The sequence below is a fragment of the Melospiza melodia genome, chromosome 24 (genome assembly GCF_035770615.1).
Source record: "Melospiza melodia melodia isolate bMelMel2 chromosome 24, bMelMel2.pri, whole genome shotgun sequence".
Lineage (NCBI taxonomy): Eukaryota > Metazoa > Chordata > Aves > Passeriformes > Passerellidae > Melospiza > Melospiza melodia.
In genome coordinates this window covers 3,838,980-3,862,280 of record NC_086217.1, presented here as the reverse complement: position 1 = coordinate 3,862,280, position 23,301 = coordinate 3,838,980, and the positions used below count along the sequence as shown (strand labels likewise).

At 59.3% G+C, this 23,301-nt stretch overlaps 2 protein-coding genes across 4 annotated transcripts in view; one reads left to right on the top strand and one right to left on the bottom strand.

Moving 5' to 3' along the window:
- Nucleotides 1-2,477: 2,477 nt before the first annotated feature.
- On the bottom strand, nucleotides 2,478-7,551 carry UBALD2 (UBA like domain containing 2). The gene is made up of 3 exons (XM_063175728.1): nucleotides 7,386-7,551; nucleotides 6,689-6,751; nucleotides 2,478-3,194 (listed from the first exon to the last, which is right to left on the bottom strand). Exons 1-3 carry the CDS (start codon nucleotides 7,503-7,505, stop codon nucleotides 2,874-2,876), a joined length of 504 nt encoding a protein of 167 aa, XP_063031798.1. The 5' UTR covers nucleotides 7,506-7,551; the 3' UTR covers nucleotides 2,478-2,873.
- A 4,363-nt stretch (nucleotides 7,552-11,914) lies between these two features.
- The window catches only part of RNF157 (ring finger protein 157), a 32,531-nt gene continuing 21,144 nt past the window's right edge, over nucleotides 11,915-23,301 (top strand). For 2 of the 3 annotated variants that reach the window (XM_063176020.1, XM_063176021.1), the window contains exons 1-2: nucleotides 11,919-12,073; nucleotides 17,270-17,388. In XM_063176020.1, the coding sequence (XP_063032090.1) occupies nucleotides 11,986-12,073; nucleotides 17,270-17,388 (207 nt within the window). In that variant the 5' untranslated portion in view covers nucleotides 11,919-11,985. Of the gene's footprint in view, nucleotides 12,074-17,269; nucleotides 17,389-23,301 lie in introns of all 3 variants that reach the window. The other variant, XM_063176022.1, reaches the window with a different exon arrangement.

The window sequence follows — 23,301 nt, the reverse complement described above, 5'->3', positions numbered from 1 at the left end:
CTGAGCGCCTGGGGGAGCGTCTGTGCCTCAGTGTCCCCAGGAGGAGCTGGGCGGGGGGTGCTGAGCGCAGCCCAGCGCGGCAGAGCCAGCCCATGCCCTCCTTCCCAGCCCGGCACGTACGAACTGATGGGCAAGGACGGAGTCGTGTACCGGGGCCGGATGGTCCCGGAATGAGCGAGCAACGCCGGCCTGCGGAAATAAAGGGTAACCAACCAACCAACACAACAGCCTGTGTGCCTCCTGAGCGGAGCAGATCTGCCCTTCGTGCACAAGGAGGGGCTGGCAGCGTCCCCTGTCCTGCAAACAGCCCCGGTGAAACCCAGGCTCTGTGTCAGCAACCTGGGGTCGAGCAAACCCTGGCCTGACTTGGGCCCCACTTGTGCCCTGCCAGGGGACCCCCAAAAGGGGAACAGGAGGAGGAGGAGGAGGAGGAGGAGGAGGGGCTCATTTGCTGCTGGAAAAGGGGGAAATGGGGACCTCAGCGGGAAGGGCAGCAGCAGAGCACGGTTTGATGCCAAAAGCAAATCCCAGCCCGAGCCGCTGGGATGAGCATGGCTGAGCTGCCTTCCTCCCCTCCGAGTGAAGAAACCCCCTCTGGCACGCCCTCATTCCTCTCACAGCGCTGCCACTGACCGTGGGCACAAACCCCTCTGCTGCCACCTCCAACCAACAGCACAGGGACACCTGAGGTCCCCTCCTTGCCCTGGTGCCACCCCAAGGCTTGGGGCTGCTTCTCCCAGCCCCCTGTGCCACCCTGTCCTGTGTGCTGAAATACCGGGCAGGGACATCCCTGGAGCCCAGGGGGTGTCACAGCTGGGGACACACGGCTGGTGCACAGGGGGCTGGGGATGTCCCCTCCACACACAGGCAGTGACACTTCCTGGGGACACGGAGGCGGTGGCACCTCTGGGGTGAGTGGGAGGGCGAGAAACCCTGAGGGGAACCCCACGGAACACGGGGGGGACCCAGAGCTTGTGGGGGACATCCCCTGGGGCTGCCCTGCCCTCCTGGTGGATGTCCCCAAACCTTCTTCCCACAGGGACACCCTCCATCCCTGTCAGCTCCCTGTTGTCTGTTTGTTCTCCCTGCTGGGTTTGGTTTTTCAGGGAAAAACCAGGTGCTCCAAAGCTGCTCTGGGGGTACTGGGGTGGACACAGCTGGATGTGGGATCTCCCCAGTGCCACCTCCTGCAGGATAACTGGGAACACTCTGAGCAAACCAGAGCAGAGCCAACAAAAACCATCCTGCCCTCCTGGCTAGGGTTGAGGGGCCTAAAAACACCTTTGGGACTGACTGCACTTCCAGGACATGGCCCAGCTGGGGTCTCCTCTGTGGTGCTCACCATCCTCCTGCCCTTTTGCTGCCCCAGCATCCAGGTGCACCCTGTAAACACCCCCTGAACACACCCCCAGCCCTGGGTGATCTTTGGAGCAGGGAAATAACCCCAGATGGATTTTTCTGCCTTTTCCCCTTGGAGTTTGTGCCATGCTGGGCACCTCCCCATCCCTGCAGACAGCTTTGGGCTGTGCCTTGAGCCTCCCTGTCATCCCTGACACTTGCAGAGCTGCTGTGCTCCCACTTTTGAGGTTTTGCCCCAGCTGTTTGGTGTGTGAATGCAGTGACCACAGGCCTGGTGAGCTCCCATGTCCTCAGGCTGGTGACCCTTCTGCAGAGGGGGACACTCAGAGGCCACCATGCCCTCCCAAGCGTCCCCACAGTGCTGAGGCCTGGGGGGGCTCACCCCTGGCTGGGTGATGGGGCTGGGGGGGCTTTTTCAAGCTGTGAGATTTTGTGAGAGGACAGACAGGGGTGCCAGCTGCACATGGGGGCTCCTCACTGTGCTGGCCCTGGGTCTCCCCTTGCCCCTGATGCCTCCTCTTTGGGGACAGCAGTGGTGGCTTGTGCACACACTCAGTCCCCACTGAGGGGTCAGAGGAGTCACCCCCATTCTCAGTGCCCTGCCAGGGACACCCTCCCAGCACAGAGAAAAGGCAGGGACAGCTGGTGTTAAAAAAGTGATTTTTTTTTTTTTTTTTTTTAGTTTTTATTATTTTTTAAATTAATAAAAAACCTTCAACCTGTTTTTGTTTTTGTTTTTTTTTTGGTTTTTTTTTGTTTTTTTTGTTTTTCTGGGTCTTTTTTATCTTTTTTTTTTTTTTTGGTTCGTTTTTCTCTCTGTTTTTTTTTTTTAAGCAACATTGATTTGAAAACTAAAAAAAACCCCAGCTCCCCCCTGCCTGGGGAAGCACCACGTAGGGCGGTCACAGGGACAGGGGAACATCACTCTGATAAACCCCCAGGCCCTGGGGGTGCTGAGGGAGGGAGGACGGGGTTGGGGGCACGTCCAGGGGGGGTCTGTGCAAGAAGCTGAGCTGAATTTGGGGAGCCAGAGAGCTGCTGTTGCTCTGGGCACTGCAACAAGTGCCCAGGGAAGCCAGAGCTGGGGAGGGTGTCCAGTGGCTCCATGTCTGTGTGGCTGATCTGGGGGGCCAACAGCCACCTCCATCCATTTATTTTTGTTATTTCTGTCCTGATGTAGAGATGCTGGGTGGGGACAGAGCCACAGGGAAAAACCCCCAGACACCCAACAGAGCTGCCTCCACACTGCTGCTCCTTCTCTCTGATCTATATACATTAGATATATTTATATATTATAGTTATATATTTTTTTTTTTAAAAAAAGGGGAGGGGAGTAGAGAGCAGCCAGAGGCTCTCCCAGCTCAGCGCCCTCCCTGGCAGCATGTGCTCCCCCCCCCTCTAAAAATAATAATAAAACCTAGAAAACGATTCCAGTGCGTTTCTCGGCCAGCCCCTGCCCCCCAACGCCCCGGCCCGGCCCCCCCTGCCCTCCCAGCCCTTGGGCAGCCCCAGCCTTATCTCTGCCCATCCATGGTGGCCACGGCTTTCTGTGGGGGGGCGGGGGCCGGGGGGGTGGGCGGCCAGGAGGGCTGCCCGTGGTGCAGGTGGTGGTGCAGGCCGTGGGCCGTGGGCGACGACGGGGGCAGCCACGAGGGCTGGTGGCTGGGGGGAGAGGAGGCCCAGAAGGGGCTGAAGCTGCCCGGGGGGGAGCAGGCCATGGAGGTGATGGGGCTGTTGCTGCTCTGCAGGCTCTCCGAGGTGCGCAGCTTGGAGAACATGGCCAGCGCGTCCGGGAAGTTGGGCGGCGTGGCCGGCGTGTTGCTGGGGGTGCACATCTGCAGGGCACACGAGAACGGGGCTGTCAGCTCGCCCACGGGGGGGTTTGGGGGTCCCAACCCACCCAGGGGGGGGGTTTTTGGGGTTCCAACCCACCCATGGATGAGGATCCCACACCTGGCAGCCCCCACATCCACACCCAGGGGTCTGTGTGGCACCCAAAAGATGGGGGAGAGGCTCCTTTGGGCCACCCCAGGTGAGGTGGGTTTGGGGAGCAGCACAAACAGGGCTGGCACAGTATGCAGGGTAGGGAGGGTGCTGGAGTCCCACCCGGCCCCACAGGACCCCCTTTCACACCCAGGGGTCTGTGTGGCACCCAAAAGATGGGGGAGAGGCTCCTTTGGGCCACCCCAGATGAGGGGGGTTTGGGGAGCAGCACAAACAGGGCTGGCACAGTATGCTAGGGTCCCACCTGGCCCCCCTTCCACACCCACACCCAGGGCTCTGTGTTGTGCCTCTCCCAAAGGTGTGGGGTGCCCGGGGAGAGGCTCCAGCCAGTCTGGGAAGCACATTTGGATCCCAGAGGCTCAAAGCCCACAGATGAGGTGGGTTTGGGGAGCAGCACAAACAGGGCTGGCACAAAGGGGTCCAGTACAGAGGGTAGGGAGGGTGCTGGGGTCCTACCCGGATCCCCTTTCCCCCAGGTTCCTCACCCTGCTCCCCTTCACACCCCATGAAGGCAGAGAGAGCAAAAGGCAAGCAGGCCCCCCCCAGTTCCTGGTACAGGCTCTGCTTTCTTGGTATCCAGCTAAATTTAGCACCCCGACAGTGATGGATCCGTCCCTTTTTCCAGCAGAGGAAAAATCCACCAGGGAGGACCCAGCCCTGCTCAGGGGCTGGCACAGGGACCCCAAACCAGCAGAGAGCTGGCTGCACTGAGGATGGGGAGGGGTTAAAGGGGGACAGGGGGGTGTATCCAACTCCCATGGGGCTGCACACACAGGGAAGGGGCTCTGGGCAGGGGGATGCCTGGACATGGGGGGTCCATGCACAGGGAGACTTCATCCCCCTGCTTAAATCCATCCCAAATCCCCGCTGCCCTCCTGCAGCCACAACTCCTGACAGGTGTTTGTGGGGACTTTGAGCAGAGTTAAGGGGCTTGGTCAGTGTCTGCTGCATTAGCAATGGAGGACTGAAATGTTTCTGGTGGGGAATGGCTCCTTCATCTCCCCCTTGCTGGGGTTTATCCCAGGATCTGCCCCTGGCTGGTGCTCACAGTCCCTGCTGCCCCCCAGCACACACCTAAATCCCTCTTAGAGGTTCCTCCTCATCCCCATCCTGGCCACCCTGAGTGATGCTGGGATCAGAGGAGCAAACCCTTGCTGGGGGGCCCAGAGCCCTGAAGTTGGGGTGCACTCCAGCCTGAGGGAAGCAGCAGCTGGCTCTCATCAGCCTGTGGAGCTGGGGCACCCCAAAAATGCAATCAGGCCTGGCTGGCACTGAACAGGTTCATCCTTAACCAGGGATATTCCTCCACAGAATTCATTTCAGAGCTCAGCTTCAAGTGGTGCTACCCCAGCCTTTGCTTTTTAAATTAACCTATACATGTGGCAGTATTTGAAAAGATACTTGTTGGAAAAAAAAAGCCCCAGCAAATCAACAAACCCCCAAAACCTTAAATTTGCTCTGTTTTGGAAAAAACCCACCACCACCACAGCCAGGCCGGGAATGATGCTGGACACAGCTCTGAGCTTCTGGGGTGATGTTTGCCAGATTCATTTGAAATATTAATTAAAAAATAAGAATTTCCATGTAATTATTGCCCTCCTCCTCCAACACATCTTGAGGAGAGCTGTCAGAGGGTCGGTCACTGACACCCCAAACAGCTCTGGCAACTCCTGGCCCCACAGAATCTGTGGGGGCTTGGGGAGTGTGGGGAGCTCCCCTTGGGGTGGGGGTAATGGGGATCACCCATCAAACCACAGCCACACTCACAGCTTTGTTCCCTGACGCTTGAAAGAGAAATAGAAACTGCCAGCACCAAAGTCCTCATCTCACGTGTGGGGCATTTCAAACTGCACCAGTCAGGGTGCTGGGGAGGGGGAGGGAAACACCAAATCAACTCCCCAAAACAGGAGTGTCTGGAGAGAAGGTAAAAGGTATTTTGACACCACGTGGAGCACACGGTGTTATGAAAACACCGCTGGGGAGGGGGAGAACTGAGTGGCTTGGGTCTGGGGGGAAATGGGTGCCTGTTTTTGGGTGGGGGGAATGGGGCTGGAATGGGGCTCCCAGCCCTGGTTTGCATCCTGCCCCAATGGGGCTTTGGGGTGACAGCAGCAGGGCCTGGATGTGCTCCCCTGGGTTTGGGGTGAGAGCAGCAGGGCCTGGATCTGCTCCCCTGGCTTTGGGGTGGGAACAGCAGGGCCTGGATCTGCTCCTCTGGCTTTGGGGTGAGAACAGCAGGGCCTGGATCTGCTCTGATGGGGCTTTGGGGTGGGAGCAGCAGGGCCTGGATCTGCTCCCCGGGTTTGGGGTGGGAACAGCAGGGCCTGGATCTGCTCCCCGGGTTTGGGGTGAGAGCAGCAGGGCCTGGATGTGCTCCCCGGGTTTGGGGTGGGAACAGCAGGGCCTGGATCTGCTCTGATGGGGCTTTGGGGTGGGAGCAGCAGGGCCTGGATCTGCTCCCTGTGTTTGGGGTGAGAGCAGCAGGGCCTGGATCTGCTCCCCGGCTTTGGGGTGAGAACAGCAGGGCCTGGAACTGCTCCCCCAGCCCCTCTCCCGCCGGGACCGCGGCTTTTCCACCGGGAGACCCCGCAAGGTGCCCGGGGCAGCACGGAAACGCGCGGGCTGGGGAGGAACTGCAATAAAAGGGCTTTTACTGCGAGCTGGCTGACAAAGCGACTTTCTCCGAGGGAAACCGAGCGCTGGCTGCCGGCAATGCCGGGCCGGCTGGCATGGAACGAGATGGGGGAATGATGGAACGAGAAAAGGGGGAAAATTCACCCTAACCCCGACCCGCGGCACCGCTCAGTTCCCCAACACTGGAGGATGGCGGCGGGGGGAAGGGGGGGGGGAAGAGGGAAAACAAGAAAGAAAACCCCTGAGAAACACAAAACAAAACACCCGGAGGGGAACAACTTCCTCCCTCCGGCCGAGGGGATGTGCCCTCGGCCAAGGTCAAGCGGCGCGGGGGGAATGGGGGCTCCAGCCGCGGCCCCCCGGCCCGGGGAGCCCAAGTCGCAGCGCGATGCTCGCCGAGACAAACTATTTCCTGGCAGACATTTTAGCTCGTGTTTACATTCCCCGGCTGCGTGTTCCTGCGGGCGCCCGGCAATATGGCTGGCAGGAGCTGACAGCTCCGGGGCTGGGGCTGCACCGCTCGGGGGGCTCGGCACGGGGGGCTCCTCTGGGGGGCGTGGGGAGGGGGCTGCTGTAGGGTGGGGGGGTATGGGGGGCTGGTGGTGCTGGCAAGGGTCTAAAGGTGTTTTTGGGGCTGGGGGAGATGGGGAGGGGATGGGGGGTGCAGGGGTGAGGGAGGGGTCCCACTTACCATCTGGGGGGGGTGGTGGCTGCTGGGAATGTTGGTCTCCTGGAAGAAGGCGCTGAGGGCTGTCTGTGGGGACAAGCTGTCAGCTGCAGCCCACCCGAGACAAAGGGGGAGGGACCACAGGGGCCCCCCAAAGCTCGCCCCGCAGCCCCCCGCCCGCTCCCACCCCCCGGGACCGCCCCGGGGTGCCCAGCCCTGCCAGGCCGAGGGGCTGCCCTTCACCCGCCCCACCGGAGACCGTGTGCCCTGCTCGCTCTGGGGCTCCCCAGGCCAGGGGACACCCCCGAGCCCGTGTTTACACCCCCGAGCCCGTATTTACACCCCGGACCCGGTGTTTACACCCCGGACCCTGTGTTTACACCGCCGCCTCCGTCCCCGCGGCGCCCCCATCCCCAGCCCGGAGCGGGAGGGAGGGGCCGGCCCGCTGGGCCGCAGCTCGGGTTTCGGCCCGGGTATAAATAGACCCGGCGGAGCCCGGGCCCGAGGCGCCCCCCGCCCCGCCGTGGGTGCCGGGGGCCGGGCAGGGCCCCCCAAACCCGGCCACGCGTGTCGGTGAGCCGGGGCCGCACGGGCCTGCCGCCACCCCCATCGCCTTCCGCCCCGCGGCTCTGCGGCCAGGCGGGCGGCGGATCGGGACCTGGGGCGCCCCGGTTCTCGCGCGGCTTATCCCGATCCGTGCCGCCGGCGGCCCGGCCCGTACCTCGAACTGCCAGTGTGCCGCCTGCAGCAGCTGCTTGGCCTGGTCGGCGGCGCAGCCCGCCGCCAGCACGAACTGGTTGATCATCACCTGGTGCCGCAGCTCCTCCATGTTGACGGACATGGCGGGGCGGCCCCGGCCCGGCCCGCACCGCCCGGAGCGCCCCGCGCCCGCCGCGCCCGCCGCGCTCCACCGGGGGGACCGGGGGGCGCCGCCGGCCCCGCCCCCGCGCCCCGATTGGCCGCCGCCGCGCCCCGCGCCCCGCCCACCGCCGGCTTCGAACCTTCCAGCTGCCCCGGCGCCTCCCCATTGGCCAACGCCTGTGTTTTGGCTGAAGGCGGCCCCGCGATTGGCTGGGGGTGGCGGAGGCGGGGCCAGGCGGGAGGGAGAACGGGCGCTGATTGGCTGTGCGGGAGTTTTATCGTGAGGCGTTGGTGACGTCACGTTCATTGAGGAGGTTCATTGAGAGGGGCTCGGTTTGGGGGCGCTCATTGAGGAGAGATGTTGGGGGGTTATTGAGGGGAGGCTCATTGGGAGGAGCTCTAGGGGTTATTGAGAGGGGTCAGTTTGGGGGGCATTCATTTGGGGGGCATTCATTGAGGGGAGCTGTTTAGGGGTTATTGGGGGGGTCAGTTTGGGGGGCATTCATTGGGTGGAGCTGTCTAGGGGTTATTGAGAGGGGTCAGTTTGGGGGGCATTCATTTGGGGGGCATTCATTGAGGGGAGCTGTTTAGGGGGTTCAGTTTGGGGGGTGTTCATTGAGGGGAGCTGTTTAGGGGTTATTGAGGGAGTCAGTTTGGGGGGCATTCATTGGGTGGAGCTGTTTAGGGGGTTCAGTTTGGGGGGTGTTCATTGAGGGGAGCTGTTTAGGGGTTATTGGGGGGTCAGTTTGAGGGGCATTCATTGAGGGGAGCTGTTTAGAGGGTTCAGTTTGGGGGGCATTCATTGAGGGGAGCTGTTTAGGGGTTATTGGGGGGGTCAGTTTGGGGGGCATTCATTGGGTGGAGCTGTTTAGGGGTTATTGAGGGGGGTTCGGTTTGAGAGGTTCTTGGAGATGGGGGTTCACTGTTGGGGGGTCACAGAGAGGGAGGCTCCGCCCATCCCTGGGTACCCCTGTTGGGAGGGCCACTCCTGTGGGGGCTGCACCTTAACCCCCAGTCAGGCTCACCCCTTGTTCCCTTATCAAGGCTCCTCTCTTCCTTCAGCAAAGCTCCCCCAGCACTCATCTCCTCCTTTTTTGGGACCCTGCTGCCCCCTCCGGGGATCCCCCCTTAACCCCCTGCCTGTCTCTCCCATCTGGGAACAGCTTCCCCTGGGGATGGGACCCTGACCAGATGCCAGGGGCAGGAGCAGGGACCCATCCTCTTCATCCCCACACCCCTGCCATGTAAAGGCTGTGGGGTTCAGGGCAGCTCCCAATTTGGGGGAAGGGGTTAAAATGGTTAAAATCCTGATTCCTCGGAGCTCCAGTCTCAGCCTGCAAGGATGTGCTCTCCCCTTGTGTGCTCTCCCCACAGCAGGTTGGTGAATCCAAGTGGGACTTGTGCAATTCGTGCCTGGAAGTGTTTTGATTAAAAAGGGAAAATTAGCATTTAAACGCCAAACAAATAAAGAAGGGACTTTGCCAATGCATGGTGTGAAAATAGGTTGATCTGGGATGAGCCACGGGAGGTTTTGATGTGGTGGTGGTGACCAGGGGGAATGAGGAGGCAGAGCAGTGGAAACTCCAAGCTGCATCTGCAGCTGGTTGCCCCCAGCACTGAGGCCTCTGTGGGGCTTCTGCAGAGCCCTGCTGGTCCCACGAAGGTGCAGTCCAGCAATGCCAGGCTGTGTTTGCCAGGCTGGGATCCTCCTGGGATATTCAGGGGGTTCCCTCCACTGGGGTTCAGTGATGGCTGTGCAGGGTCCTGCTTGCCCAGTAAGATGTTGGTGGCTTTGTCTTCTTGGAGCAAAAACCAGCCTGGAGGCAGGGGAGGTGTGAGAGGAGCAATTGCAGATGCAGGGATCCCAGACCCACCTGGCTCTGCAGGCAGCCCTGGCGAGCTCTCAGAACCTCCTGCTTGCCAAGGCCACCCATGGGCTCAGCACAGCTTCGAGCTGGGAGCAGCTGGCCTGGGAAAGCCAGGGGAGTGCAGCTCATGGGCCCTTGGCACCCAAAGCTGTGACAGAGCAGTGCTGGTGACACTTGGAGAAGCCAGCAGGACTGAGTTCTTCAAAATGATCCCTTTTTGGGGTAGGATTCGCTGTCACCTCTCCATGCTGAGATGTGCTACTCTGGGGGTCACTCCTGCAGGCCAGGGGACCCCCAGCACGTCCCCAGGCAGGAGCTGTGGAGGCCTGGGCAGGCACCAAGGAAGGGTCACCCCCTCCCCACTGCACAGAGCACAGCCAGCCCAGGGGCTGCTCTGCTGCTTCCCCAGTTTGGGCCAGTTCATGCTGGGTGAACTGGGAATGGAGGGGCTGTACAGACAAACCTTTTCTGCAGTGGGTGGGCTGCACGCCCTCCTGTGCTCTACCGTGACTCAGTTTCCCTCTCAGCACAAGGAGGGACCCTCTCTGTGTCACACACACATCCCACATCCCCCAGCCCAGCAGCACGTGCGTTTTGGGCTCAAACATTGCATTTTCTCTGGATTGCCCCTCCAGGTCGGCCCTGCTGGGGTTTCTCCTGGCTGTGTGAGTGCTGGGAGGTGCAGGCGGGCAGAGCAGGGAGGGACCCTGCCCTCGAAGCCGCCGTCTCCAGCGCTCCACTGCGGCACTGCCCTACAAAACCCTCTGCTGCAGCAATCCGGGAAAAAAAACCACGAGCCGTGCGTGCAGGCAGCAGCTCTGCGTGTAATGACTGCCGGGTTATGGATCTGCACGGGGAGAACTTTGAATTATTGTCTGCACCGAGGCCCTGCAGTCTGCTCGGTGCCGCTAATGAAATGTGCTGGCTCCCTCTCCCAGCTTCCCGCTGTATCTGGCTGGAGCAGGGCAGTGGGGCTGGCAGCTCAGCAACGCTGGGCTGTGCTGGAGCTTTAAATTATCCATGTGTACAACGGGATCCCCAAAAATGTTTGGGATCTGTTCCTGCGGTCTTGGGACTCCCAGCTGGGCACCAGCACCCAGAGCTGGATCAGGCTCCCAGTGTGGATGCTGCCCTCAGCTCCTCTGAGAGCCATTGGGGTTGGAAAAGACCTTTGAGATCATGGAGTCTTAAATCCCGCTCTCCAGCGGTGCTCCTGCTGGCAGCCAGCCCAGGTGTGACATCCAGCAGCACGGACAGGGTGTCACTGCTGGCAGTGTGGGTCCCGGTGTGACAGTGCCAGGCTGCAAACAGGGCACAAAAAAGCCTCTGTGATTTGGCCTTTCTCAGCAGCCTCTGGGGCTGTGTGGGTGGGAGGCAATGGGAGGGGGGTCCGTGTGTCCATCTGCAGGGAGGGGACAAAGGGGAGAGCCCCAGGGACGGCCTTTGCTCGTCAGCACTGAGCAGCCGAGGCCATCAGGGCAGCTGATCCGCCTCCCTGCACATCTCCCGCTTGATATTTATAGCGCTCGTGTTATCAACTCAAATCAAAATCATGTGATGCTCCACTAACCGGCGCTGCCGGACTAATTAATCACCGGCGGGGTTAAGTGAGCGCTCAGAGGCTCCTTCCTCCCTCTCCGGCTCCAAGAGGGAAACGAGGAGGTGACCAGCGCTTCCCAGTGATTTAACTCTGGGGCAGCTGGGGGAATCTCTCGGGGTGCTCTGCAGCGGACAGGCGGCTCTGTGCCTCCAGAAGTGCTCCGGGTAGGATGGGGATGATGATGATGATGATGGAGATGTGCACTGGGGGGGCTCTAACCCGGCCCCCCCACCGCTGTGTGCCCCTGAAGCGCTGCTGGAGGAGATCAGTCCTGTGCCAACAGCTGCACTAAATCCTTCCTCTATAACCTGTGGGGAAAAGCGGGGGCTTGTCCTCCTCGCAGGGGACACGCCGGCGGCAGGAGGTGTCCTGAACTAGCAGGGCACTGACGGCCCGTCGGAATTAAACCCCTAAATCCTACACAAGTCCCACTCTCAAACACTGCCATCCCACTGGCCTCAGGGGTTACCTTCACGGGGACAGGGGGCCACGGCCAGCCTGCCGCGGGGGTCCCTGAGCCGGGGGTGCTGCTCGGTGCCCCCCAGCTGCGGGGCTGGGGGCGAGCTGGACACAAGTCACTGCGGGGAGCCCGATGATGGCGAGGAGGCCCCTGAGCGCTGCTGGGTGGCACGGGGGATGGCAGGCGGCTGGCACTGTGGTCACGCGTGGGGCACGGGTAAGCGGCACCTGACGGGGACGCCGCTGGCGGGGCGGTGGGCACCGGGGCACGGTGAGCCGGCGGCACCGCGTCCCCGCCGCTCCGAGCCGGGCCGAGCCGGGGCGGGCCGGGGCGTGCCGGCCGGTGCGGCCCCGCCCCGAGTGTCGCAGCCCCGCGGTGCCGCGGAGGCGGCGCCGGGCGCGGCGCAGAGCGGAGCGCGGCGAGCGGAGGATGCTGCGGGCGGGGGCCGCCGCCAGCCCCGCTCCCGGCCCCCGTCCCGGTCCCGGGCGGGAGGAGTCCCCGCCGCCCCCCGCCCGCTGAGCCCGGCCCGGCCATGGGGGCTCTGACCAGCCGGCAGAACGCAGGCGTGGAGGAAGTGGATATCCCCGCTAATTCCGTCTACAGATACCCCCCGAAATCCGGTGAGCCCCCGGGGTGTCTCGGGTCCCGGTGCCGCCGGTGCGGAGGGACAGAGGGGAGCGAGCAGGGCGGGCACCGGGCACGACCTTGCTGCGGGCGGGGTGACCCTGCGCGCCCCAAAACAAACCCTGACGCACGGGGGGGCACCCTGAAAATCTGGGTCTGCTGCGGGGCTCCCTGCGTGAGTTCGGCACGGGAAGGATGGGGGTCCCCCCTCTCCGGGAGCCCCTCTGCCCGCACACCCCGCTTCCCAAACTTGGCTGAGTTGACGCGACTTTAATGACATTATTGCCATCACGATTTCTGTAGCCGTGGTCTGCGGCACCGAGCTCCGGAGTTGCTTTTTATAGCCGGTGACTCCGGTGCTGGCTGCTCGGGAAAATCCTGGGTTTAAATTCCCGGGAGGATGAGGGAGGCTGGGGTGGGAGGGATCGGAGGGGATCCCTCCTTCGCAGGGCTCTGCCCCATCGCAGCACCCCAGCCCCTGCCCTGGGCATCCCTCCCCTTCCCGGCTCCGGGGCTCGCTGCGATTCATCTCCCGCTCCCCAAGCCGGCCCTGGCTCAAACCTTGTGCGTGACCTTGGAAAATCCGTCCCTCCCCTCCGTGCCTCGCTTTTCCCTGCAAGGGCCGGGCCGAGCGGTGGCCGAGGGGGAGGGAGGGGTGCAGGGGTCCAGCCCTCGCCTTCAGAGCCGCAGAAATCCCGGCCCCGCTGGGTGATGCCCCGCAGCACCGTGTGTGCCGTGCGAGGAGACTGCACAGGATCCTTGCAGCGCTAAGTATTATTAATAGGTAACTATTTTGGTAGTTAATAGGATAAGGTAAACGCTCAGATCGTTAGTGCTGTGGCAAGTTATTCACTAATTACAACTAAAGAGCTCCTTAGCAAAAATTACAGCCCGACACAAACCCTGTGCTTGTCCTGAAAAGCTGTGCTTGCCTTTTTTTTTTTTTTTTTTTTTTTTTTTTAATTTTAATCTAAAATAGGTTGCACAGCTGGCTGGAGATGGCTGATCCTTGACAGCCTGGCCTCCTGCAGGGCTCCCCAGCTCCCTTTTTTACGTGGTTTCAAGGCCTCTGTCACTTTGATGCCAGGTGAGGCTGCACCAGCCCACCCATGGCATTGCTCTTTGTAGGGACAGTGTCTCCGTGCACGACAAGTTTTCCCCTTGGGACCCTGTTTTATTTAGGGGCTCTTGAAATATCTGGGTACAAAGGGGTGGAGGGTGCAAGTGCACCCAGCTGAGCACTTCCAAGCCCATCTCAGCTGCAGAGGTCACCAGGCTGATGCTCAGCTCCAGCTTGCAGGGGGAGCCTGGGGCTCCTGGCTGTGCTCAGCTGGCCTGGCCCCACTGCTGGCTCTGGGCACAGCTGGGGAATGGTCCTGCTGCTGCCCAGGGTGCTCAGGAGAAGGGCAGGAGGTGCCCAGGTGACACAGCCATCTGCACAGGGACAAGGGCAGGCTGGTGGCCTGGGGGGATTATGGCTGGTTTGCCTTTAATCCCATGGGATTTGCCGGCAGCCGAGGGAGGACGTGCTGGGCAGAGGAGCTGATTCTGCTGTGCCAGCAGCACCTCCCTCACCTCAAAAGCCACCTGGAAACAGCCACTGCCTTGGAAATGTGCTTCTGGAGGGGAATCTCATGGGACCTTGGGGCATTCTCCTCTCTCTGGGCTGTGGCTTTGGCTGTGGGCTCTCTCGGGATGGCCAGTGCAGCCTGTGGGAATGGGGCAGCTGTGTCTGGTCCCAGTTTAGCATCTCCCTATCCTGGGGGTCCCATCCCCTACAGACAGTGTCAATGGGATTAGTTAAGCCATAATTTTTAAACAAAGGCTGAGATTTACTTCCATGGCTGGCGCTGGGAGGAAGAGCCAGCGGGGGCTGTAGATGGAGCCTACTGGGATGGCTTTTGGGGCAAATCTCCAGCTTTCAGCCCCTGTCCCCATCTGAGACTGGCACCAAGCTCCCCTGGGGCACATGGGGCTGTGAGCAGGGGCAGGAGCACAGGGATCAATGCAGCAGTGCCCCCCAGGTGTGGGGCACAAGCCCAGGTGGTGGCAGGGCCGAGGGCTGACACAGCAGTGCTGGGGCAGGGTTTGGCCTCAGCTCTGGCTGCCTGCTTTGAGCACAGGATTAAATAATGGGCTGCCCAGGGGCAGAAGCACCCAGAGCCTTTACCCAGCCCATCCCAGCACCCTGTGCTGGCACCCGTGGCCGCAGGGTGTCCCTGTGCCAGCACAGTGCCGTGCCACTGTCTGGGCTGACTGCAGGCTGTGCAAACCTGGGCTTCCCTCACCAGGGATGAGCTGGGAATGAGCTTTTCTGGTTTAGCAGCTTTGGAGAGCCAGAGGCTGCAGTGCCAGAGCCCAGCAGGGCGGTGGTGGCTGGGGCACAGTGCAGGACATGTCACACACGAGGGTCCTCACCCTTCTCTGTCAGCTGGACAAGGTGGCATCGCTGCCACCCATGGGGAAAAGCAGCTGCCAGATGTGAGCCAGCAGATGTGCAGGACACACAGACATTTTTTTTTTTTTTGCCAGGAACCTGAGGCAATTGGGGTTTATTCCTCCTTTCCAGCAGCTGCTCTGTGCAGCCCTTCCTGAGATGTGGCTGTCCTTGACAGGCTCTCCTTCCCTGGGAGGAGGCCTTGGATTTACAGCAGCCCACGATAAGGAGCCTGTGACTGGGAAGGTGCTTCCCTGCCCCCAGCCGTGCCCAGGGGGTCACTGACACGCTCCTGCTGATTCCCCGGGCTTTCCTCTGCTGGTGCTTCCCTGGAAATCCTGGCACGGCTCAACCTCTTGTTTAACAGCAAGGAGGGAGCACGGAGCTGCTTCTGCCTGCTGTCAAGAGGGAGTTGTAACCTCAGGGGGATGTGCCGGGAGCCTGCAGCACCCAGGGATGCTCCCAACCCCTGGCAGGGAGACTGGGTGATGGCAGCGTGGTCCTCACCTGCTCTGCCCATCCTGTGGGAGCCCCCAGCACGCACTGAAGCCTGGCTGGGCAAATCAGAGAGCCTGTGCTCCATTTTCCAGCTTTCCCTCGCTGCTGGGGTGGCATTCTCCATGTTTCAATGTAATTTTTTTGCCATCTCCTGCTCTTGCTCCAATCAGTGTCAGGAAGGGCTCTGGATGGCCCCGTTCTCCCCTGGCTGTGCTGTTGCAGGCAGCTCTGAAGGCACTTTGCTCTGGAGGGTTTTTTTTTTTTCCACCTGGCCGAGTCCTTCCAGGCGAGCTGCCTATAAATTATGTAGATGGAAAATGGGACCTGAAAGCAGCAGGCATCAATAATTGATGGTCGACGTTTGCTCAGGGGCTGGCTGCATGCAGGCATGGCTGTGCCAGGGGCTGGGGCAGAGCTGTGGGACCCCACTCTGTGCCATGGGGCAGAGCTGTGGGACCCCACTGTGTGCCATGGGGCAGAGCTCTGTGACCCCACTGTGTGCCATGGGGCAGAGCTGTGTGACCCCACTGTGTGCCATGGGGCAGAGCTGTGGGACCCCACTGTGTGCCATGGGGCAGAGCTCTGTGACCCCACTGTGTGCCATGGGGCAGAGCTGTGGGACCCCACTGTGTGCCATGGGGCAGAGCTGTGTGACCCCACTGTGTGCCATGGGGCAGAGCTGTGGGACCCCACTGTGTGCCATGGGGCAGAGCTCTGTGACCCCACTGTGTGCCAGGGGTCAGAGCTCTGTGACCCCACTGTGTGCCAGGGGGCAGAGCTGTGGGACCCCACCCTGTGCCATAGGGCAGAGCTGTGTGACCCCACTCCTCCCTCCCGGCCCAGAGTTACATCCCCCCTACTCCTCCCCTTGTGCTTTGGGCTCCCTTTGGGCTCTCAGTGCAGGATTAAAGCCTGATCCAGCCCCAGACAGGCCCTGCCTCTGTTGGAAGCTGATTGCAGAGCTGCAGCCCAGGGTTAAGCTCCTTTATCTGTGGTGCCCCAATGTTTGGTTTTGGGGTATCCCCCAGAGGGGTGCAGATGGATCTGTGCTGATGGGTTTGGGGTTTTTAGAAGCTAAACCCCTGGCCCTGTGGCTGTCAGGATGCAGGACACTGTGTCCATATCTGACATATCCTGGTGCTTCTGCTCACGCCTTGCTGCTCCCCCATCCCTGTCCACCTTTCCCTTTTTTTTGCCACCTCAAGTCCCAGCCCTCCTGCCTGGCCAGGTCCTGTGCCACAACATGCTTCCCCCACACAGCCCAGCTCTCACAGACCAGGAGCAGGCACCAGGACCTGGGGGCTGCTCCCAGCTCAGGGCTGGCACATTCCGGTGTTCTGGCTCTGTGAGGGAAGAAAGAACCCTGGTCATTGCCCAGCATTCATCAGGGCACTGTGGAGTGCTCTGCAGGGCAGGTGCTGACCTTCTGGAGGGTCTACAGGACCCCAAAATCCTGCCTGGCACAGGTGAGCCCTTCCTAGGGAAGGCTGCAGGCTGAGAACTGACAGAACTCGGGGCAGTTGTGCTTTGCTCACCTTCCTGGTGGCAGCTGCAGCCAGCCTGGGCAGTGTCTGGCTGGGTGGCACCCAGGGCTGTGCCATCGGGGCAGGAGCAGCCCTGGGCAGTGTCTGGCTGGGGACACGCTGCCCTGGGTGGCACTTGAGGGCTGTGCCATCAGGGCAGGAGCAGCCCTGGGCAGTGTCTGGCTGGGGACACGCTGCCCTGGGTGGCACTTGAGGGCTGTGCCATCAGGGCAGGAGCAGCCCTGGGCTGGATCTGGCTCTGTGCTGCCCTTCCCAGCAGCATCCCCGGGCTGTGGGAGCCAGCCTGGCTCCTCCAGGGCTCTCTGCCTCTCCTGCCTCCTCTGGGGGCTGTTTATGGCCGGGATTAGCGCTGCTCTGCCGCCCCAGGGGCCGCGATCCATCCGCTCCTGCCAGGGCGGGGGTGGCTGAAGGTCAGGGTGACCTTGGGTGGCTCAGGCCGTGCTGGGGCTCACAGGGCTGGCCCAGACAGGGAAAGGGGAGCGGGGATGGAGCAGCCCCGAGGGCCAGCGCTGCCGTGGGGCTGGAGCCCCGCATCTCTCCCCATCCCGGCTCGGAGCTGGTGCTGGAGGAGGGGAGGGCAGGCAGGGAGCTGGTCCTCGGCAGCCTCAGTGTGTGAGCTCAAGCAGAAAGGCTCCCAGCAAGGTGACCCTGGGGACAGAGTCACCTCCGAGCCATCGATCTGGGCTCAGGCGCTCGCTGTGCTCTCGTTTCAGGGAGTTACTTCGCCAACCACTTCATCATGGGCGGGGAGAAGTTCGACTCCACGCACCCCGAGGGGTACCTGTTCGGCGAGAACAGCGACCTCAACTTCCTGGGCAACCGGCCCGTGGTGGTGGGTACCGGGGGAAGCGGGCACCGGGGGGAAACGGGCACCGGCACCGGGGGGACACGGGCACCGGCACCGGGGGGACACGGGCACCGGCACGGCCCGAACCGGGGAGGCTGAGTGTGACAGAGGGGGCAGGACAGGGACTGTGTGTGACAGTGTGTGTGTGTGACAGTGTGTGTGTGTGACAGTGTGTGTGTGACAGTGTGTGTGTGTGACAGTGTGTGTGTGTTACAGGCTGTGTGGGACAGACTGTGTGTGACAGGGACTGTGTGTGACAGGGACTGTGTGTGACAGGGGGTGTGTGACAGGGGGTGTGTGACAGGCTGTGTGTGTGACAGTGTGTGTGTGTGACAGTGTGTGTGTGTTACAGGCTGTGTGGGACAGACTGTGTGTGACAGGGACTGTGTGTGACAGGGACTGTGTGTGACAGGGGGTGTGTGACAGGCTGAGTGTGACAGGCTGTGTGTGACAGGGACTGAGTGTGACAGGCTGTGTGTGACAGGCTGTGTGTGACAGGCGGTGTGCAGGACAGGCTGAGTGTGCCAGGGGGATGTGTGGGACAGGCTGTGTGTGACAGGGGGTGTGCAGGACAGGCTGAGTGTGATTGGGGGATGTGTGTGACAGGGGGTGTGTGATGGGGTGTGCAGGACTGGCTGAGTGTGACAGGCTGTGTGTGACAGGGGGATGTGTGGGACAGGCTGAGTGTGACAGGGACTGTGTGTGGGACAGGCTGTGTGTGACGGGCTGTGTCTGACAGGGGGATGTGTGTGACAGGCTGTGTGTGACAGGGGGTGTGCAGGACAGGCTGAGTGTGACAGGCTGAGTGTGACAGGGGGATGTGTGACAGGCTGAGTGTGACAGGGGGTGTGTGTGACGGGCTGAGTGTGACAGGCTGTGTCTGACAGGGGGTGTGCAGGACAGGCTGAGTGTGACAGGGGGATGTGTGACAGGCTGTGTGTGACAGAGACTGAGTGTGACAGGCTGTGTGTGGGACAGGCTGTGTGTGACAGGCTGTGTGTGACAGGGGGATGTGTGGGACAGGCTGTGTGTGACGGGCTGAGTGTGACAGGCTGTGTCTGACAGGGGGATGTGTGTGACAGGCTGTGTGTGACAGGGGGTGTGCAGGACAGGCTGAGTGTGACAGGGGGATGTGTGACAGGCTGTGTGTGACAGGGGATGTGTGGGACAGGCTGTGTGTGACAGGGGATGTGTGGGACACGCTGCTGCCTGTCCCCTCCACAGCCTGCTGGCTGTCCCCTCCACGGGCTTCCAAGTGTCCCTTCCCCGGGCAGAGCCTGCCAAGCCCGCCTGGACAGGATTTTCTGATGGCTCGTACGAGGGCTGATTTCCTGCCTGTGAAAAACGCCAATCACTTGTTTTTAAAATTCTAAAAGTTTAATAGTAATAAAATGGCTATTAAAAAATAGTGATACAATTAGAGTAATAATAATTTGGACACTTTGAATTTAGAACAATATGAGATAATAAATACAAACAGTTATGGATGTCTGGGTACCTTTTTCTGGGCAGCACGAGCCTGAAAAAGGACCCACGTTAACAAAGGATTAACCCTTAAAAGCAGCAGCCTGTTGTATATTCATACACCTCATCCATGATGCATAAATTCCATTCAAATACAGGATTCTGTCTGGGCAGTGTCAGCTTCTTCCTCTGAATCCTGACAGCACCTTTGAGGCAGGAAAAAGTTCATTTCTTCTGATAAGAGGGCAATAAATTCTTTTTCTCTGAAAGATTCAGGTGTCCTGTGGCTGCTATCTCAGTGTGAGTCCTTTCTTTAAAAAAAGTATCCTACATAGCATAGTTTCTATTTTAACATTTTTTATAACCTAAAACTATATTTAACACACTACTTAAGAGCATTAATACAGCATTACTTCCTAACACAATGCATATAATATTCATTTTAATATTTGCAAAAAGCCAATCATAAAATACATGCATTTTTCACACTGCTGCAGCCTGTCTCCTATCCAGGACTGGTGGTGAAGGGGAATTGGGCTGATTTAATCCATCTTCTTTCTCATTCCCTCTCCAAGAGCTGAGTTTTCTCTTGCCTTCCCCATCTCATCCAGGAACTATATCCCAGACAGGAGGGCACACAACACAGAGGCCCTGGTGTGGTGTTCAGGGGAGTAGAGCAGCTTGGACAGGAGCAGATGAAATTACTCTCCAAACTCTAGCAAGGGAGGGGAAGAAATAAAATAAAATAAAATAAAATAAAATAAAATAAAATAAAATAAAATAAAATAAAATAAAATAAAATAAAATAAAATAAAATAAAATAAAATAAAATAAAATAAAATAAAATAAAATAAAATATAAAATAAAATAGATGGCCAGGGGTAGGTTGGGGCTGGGTGAGGCATGGATGGATTTTGCAGTGCTGGGTGCTGCCAGCTCCAGCTCTCTCAGGGCACAAGGGAACCCAGCTGGAAGGGGTTCCCTACACTCCAGGCTCCTGCAGATGGTTTTTGTGCTTGCTGCCTTTGGAAAGGGAGGAAATGAGAGCAGGGGTTCAGCCTGGGAATGATGTCCCTCCTCATCCAGGTGCCTCTCAGCAATGGGAAAACTCACCACCACTGGCTGGAGGAGTTTGGGGGGTTAAATATTCAAAAGATTCAGGATGAGACTTAAAAGTCACCAAAGCTTTTCTGTTAAGTTGAGATAAACGTGCCTGGTGCTTTGGCCCAGCCCTCAAGCATTGCCTGCTGCCAGCAAGGTTCCTGTTTCCTCCTTGGGACTGGCTTTGGTAGTGCTTTGGCAGCAGGATGTGGTCCTTCAGCAGGGAAGTGCCCAGCCCTGGGCTGTGCCAGAGCAGGGATCCAGGCAGAGCCGAGGTCAGGAGCACCCACAAAGCCCAGGAACACTGAGGGCCAAAGGCAGAGCCTTCCCTCCCTCCCTGCTCTGAGCTTCCCTGGAAATGAGACGTCAGCACTCAGGGTCTCTTCCAGTAGAGAGTGTTGAGAAATCCTCTTGATTACACTAAAAGCCTCTAAACTGCCCAGTGAGCAGTTCCCATGTCAGCAGAGCAGCAGGGAAGGCAAAGGAACAGCTTGGAAGCAGCAGAGAGAATTAATCCAGCATCACCAGCTGAATTGTGCTGCTCCGTTTGATGAGCGATGGCTCTGGGCTGCAGAGCTGTGGCCAAGATCCAAGATCCCATCTCCCTGGGCAGCAGGGGCAGTGCTGGGGCTGGACTTTGGGTCAGGCCAGTTTTGGGGGCTCAGGGAGGAGTTGGGGGAATCTGTGTTGGTTCTGGTCCCAGCCTGTGTCCAGACAACACTTGGGTCTCTCTGATGCTGCCCCCAGGCCCTGTCCTGATGCTGCTTTGTGATATTTTTGCTTTCTGACCTTCTGGGAGAGCCCTGGTGGGGCTGGAAACATGAAAGATGGCCACTGCTTTTTGGTAGGGATTAATTTTGGGTTCCTTGGGGATCAAGGTGATCTTGGAGGAATTGTGTCCTAAGTCCTCTGTGAGCAGAGCACTTTGAGCTATGAACAGCTCAGGGATGTGCAGGGCAGCCAGAGGCTGTGCAGGCTCTCCCCTCCATGGATACATGATAATCTGGATTTTCCAGCTGGGAACAGGTTCCCAAGGGGCTGGGAAGGGCGTTGCAGGTGAAGTAGCTGCCACCATGCAGGGGCTGAGGAGCAGAGCAGCTGCTGGAGGCACTCAGGGAGCACAGGGGAAGCCAGGAGCTGTTGAAATGTGCCACTGGGTTTCCCTGCCCACGCAAAGCTGCTGGGGTTTGCTTGTAGAAAAACCCCAAGACAGACTTTTGAGGGTGGTTTTTATTTCACTTCAGCAAAAGCTGGTCTGCACCAAATGTTGCTGTAGGCACGTGGATGACATTCTTAACTTCACCACGACCATCACCCATTTTTTTTTCTGTTGTGTTTCAGCTTGATTGAAAGTGAGGAGATGCAAAATCTCCTCTGAAGAGCCCCTTTCTGACATGCAAAACCTGGCTTGTAAAATTCAATTTAAAAAGAAATCCAACCACCCCCAAAAAGTGCTTTTCACACGTGGGAGTGAAAGAGCCCAAAGTGGTTTCTGCAGAGCACAATTTGCCTGTGGCACTTCCCCATCCCTGTCACCCACCCCTGGCTGCTGCAGCAGGAGGGAGGGTGCACCCATGGGTGCTTTCCCTGCCAGGGCTGGTTTGGGTATGGTTGGACTGGTGGAAACAAGCAATTTGGGGTGACTGCATTAGTTTGAATAGCAGGGGATGTATCACGACATGGCACGGCCTGTCATGACAGGCTCAGTTCAGCCTGGAGCTTGTTCTCACTCTCTCCCCTGCAGCTGCACTGGGTGGCTCTGCAGGTGCTCAGTTCTGCAGGTGCACGTTCAGTGGCTCACACAGAAGTTCGTTAGCAGCAGTTTAATGACTCTGCTGCCCTTTACCCCTCCTGAGGAGGGTGAGAGCAGAGGGAGGCAGTTCCACAGTGCTGGCAATTTGTGCCCAAAGCCTCTGATGCCATCAGCCACGCTGTGCCCAGCCTGGGCTGTAATCTGCCTTCAGTGGCAGCAGTGGGATGGTGGAGCAGGGATGGGGCAGAGCTGTGCCTGCACTGGGGGGTTCTGCAGCTGCCTGTCCCAGCCTGGCCCCCAGTGCCACCCCTGCTCTGCCTTGGGGACAGGAAAGGTGGGGATGGCTTTGAGGACAGCTGAGGTGATGATTCTCAGCACTCCTTCTCTCAATAACAAGTGATGGCAAAGAGGAAATGGCCTTAAGCTGCACCAGGAAAGGTTTAAATTGATGTTGGAAAAAATACTTCACTCAAAGGTTTATGCAACCCTTGCACAGGTAACCAGGACAGTGGTGCAGTCACCATCCCTGTTTTTTACCATCTAGAAAACCTGGATTTAAAAGACATGTTAGAAAGGGTTTCGTTTAAAAGGTTTAAACACAAATAAAATGTGTCTTAAAAGGGTTTCAGTTTAAAAGGTTTTAAAAGGTTTAAAAGACATGTTAAAAGGGTTAGATTGGTCTTGGCAGTGGTTGGATTCAATGATCTTAGGTCATTTCCAACCTAAATAATTCTGTGTTTCTGTGATTCTGTGATGATGGTTGTCCCATCTGAGAGCACCAGGGGCACGGGAAATGGGACATGGGATGTGGGCAGGGCATGGATGCCTTGCATGCTCCCTGCAGGGCATCCCCAAGTGCCACCTGCAATTCATTCTTGTCCCCTTGGTGCTGGGGTGCAGTGGGTGCCTTGCTGAGGGACAGTGGGACACTGTTCCCTCTCCAGAGGCAGCAGCTGAGGCTCTTGGACCATCTGCCATCCCTGATGGCACCTGACACCCTCCTGGCTCTGGCTGTCCCTTGGCACATGGTGGCAGCTTGCCAACGAGCTGGGCCTTAGTCAGGGCTGATCCCTCCTGCAGCTAAACCTACCTAGGAGATGGAGATTGAGAGGGGGGAGGTGGGTCCTGTGCCCCTTCCCCAGTGCCCTCAGTGTCCTCTGGGTGGCTGCAGTGCCAAGGAGAGGGTGTCCCCAGGGTGCCACCCCTGTGTCCCCTCTCCCCAGGAGCCCTGTAGCCCATCAAGTGCACAGAAAGGACTGGGAGGGACAATGTCACCTTGGGGGAGGGATGCTGCTGCCTGCCTGCTCCTGCCCAGACACTTTGCTGGCTCTCTGCTCTGGGCACGGGGCTGGCAGGATTCCACCACCCAAATCCCATCCACCACAGGGACACTTGTGCCTGCTTTTTCTTGCCTGGTGAGCAGGGAGGGAGCCTCAGCTCTGCCCAGCCTCATCCAGCAGCATAAAAATCCATCAGCAGCTGCTGCCCTGTGCCCCCCATGCCCCTCAGCCTCCTGCCAAAGGGACAAGGAACATCCCCTCTGTGTCCCCTCCCCAGTGACACTGTCCCTGCTGTCCTGG

What these genes read in the sequence shown, in the direction of transcription:
- UBALD2 (XM_063175728.1), bottom strand. Translation starts at nt 7,505, where the DNA reads ATGTCCGTCAACATGGAGGAGCTGCGGCACCAGGTGATGATCAACCAG. An exon ending in CGGCACACTGGCAGTTCGAG is followed by an intron (nt 6,752 to 7,385) that starts GTACGGGCCGGG and finishes TTGTCCCCACAG; the next exon opens with ACAGCCCTCAGCGCCTTCTT. An exon ending in GCCACCACCCCCCCCAGATG is followed by an intron (nt 3,195 to 6,688) that starts GTAAGTGGGACC and finishes TGTGCCCTGCAG; the next exon opens with ATGTGCACCCCCAGCAACAC.